This window comes from Etheostoma spectabile, chromosome 10 (genome assembly GCF_008692095.1).
Source record: "Etheostoma spectabile isolate EspeVRDwgs_2016 chromosome 10, UIUC_Espe_1.0, whole genome shotgun sequence".
Classification (NCBI taxonomy): Eukaryota; Metazoa; Chordata; class Actinopteri; order Perciformes; family Percidae; genus Etheostoma; species Etheostoma spectabile.
In genome coordinates, this window is record NC_045742.1 from 16,038,954 (window position 1) to 16,040,375 (window position 1,422).

The following is a 1,422-nucleotide window of genomic DNA, read 5'->3' on the forward strand; positions in this document are numbered from 1 at the left end:
GCAAAGCATATAATATGTAAAGAAGGAAACTCACCCTCTGTATAAAAAAAAAAACATAAGAAAAATTGGTGCAGACAATAGCGGACCAACTGAATGATAGTCTAAAAATATACGTTTACGAACTACTGCTCTTAACTGAAACCATTCAATGAGTCACTTGTCATTTGCAAAAACAAACAGCCGTACACTTTGCATTAGAGAACGAGCAGTGGAAGTTAATTTGGAAATTTCTATTTTAGCCCTTGAGAGAGAGGAAGAAACAGAGAATTCTAGCGTTGTAGAATCTTCATGGTACATTTCCTGAGTAACATTAAATTCTGTTTACTTTTAAGGTAAAGAGTACAACGGTTCATTTGTGCAAATGATTAGTAGACTAATCCCTGAATGGTATGATTATGACGGTGTCAATTCAGAGCAGTGGTCAGTTAATGTATGCATTTAGGTTACTCACATATTCAGTCGGTCCGTGATTGCCTGCCAAACTTTCTGTTGCTGGTCATTACAGCAACCATGTTTCTTTTTTTGTTACAAATAATGTGTTTCACGTTAACATACTTCCATAAGAAGCTGCTGCTCACTCTGTATTAAAGTATGAACAACACGTATTCTCCATTTTAGCATCAATAAATCTGTTATCAACATTGTGGTCAGTTAAGGAAAGCTGTGAACGCACATCAATTCAAATTTCTTCAGCCGGGCTCGACCTAGCCTGGTTGAGCCAGCCTGGTTTGCCCTTCGTGAAACGCTCCGGGCTGCACAGATGAGACTAGCTTAAGCCTCGCTTTTATCGGTTATCCTGGATTTATACATTTTGCTTTTGTGAAACAGCCCCCTGGTCTATCTTTGAATGAGCAAACATCATTTTATTAAAAAAAATAAAAATATGTATATTCTTTTTAGAAAAACTTGCTATTGATCAAATAGTATGTGCTACAACTCATTCATTTTTCAGACAATGCTGAATAATTGATGGTCACAAAATTGAACTAAAGTAACTTCCAAATGGTTTAAATTATGTGTGTCAGTCACAGTTCAGACTAGGTTGGCTGAGCAGTCGCTTACCTTGGCTTCATACCCGCTGACCACCTCACTCTTCTCAGAACGCCAGCCCCAGATTCCTGACTTGTTCCTAAACAAGCAGGAGATATAGTAAGTCTCACGGCTCAGAGGTAATCAGTATGGCCCTCATTTATCAACCTAACGTAGAAACCAGTTCAGATATGAGCGCAGAAATCCTCTAACAACAGGCTTCAACAGGGATTCAATTTAATGATGTAATTTGTAATTTAAATATCACGCCCCAATGTATTCTGAGTTTTGAGGCCTTGCCCCTACTATTTACGAAATGGCCAGACATAATCTGGCTAAGAAGCGGCCCTTTTTAGAAGTGGAGATTGAAACCCTGACATCTCAGTTTAATTT

The 1,422-nt window shown here is 38.2% G+C and overlaps 1 protein-coding gene across 1 annotated transcript in view; it reads right to left on the reverse strand.

Annotated features, from left to right (window-relative positions):
- Nucleotides 1–1,422, reverse strand: part of ankrd13d (ankyrin repeat domain 13 family, member D) — an 11,364-nt gene that overhangs the window by 5,745 nt on the left and 4,197 nt on the right. The window contains exon 7 of the mRNA XM_032527245.1: nucleotides 1,063–1,129. Within this exon, the coding sequence (XP_032383136.1) occupies nucleotides 1,063–1,129 (67 nt within the window). The remainder of the gene's footprint in view (nucleotides 1–1,062; nucleotides 1,130–1,422) is intronic.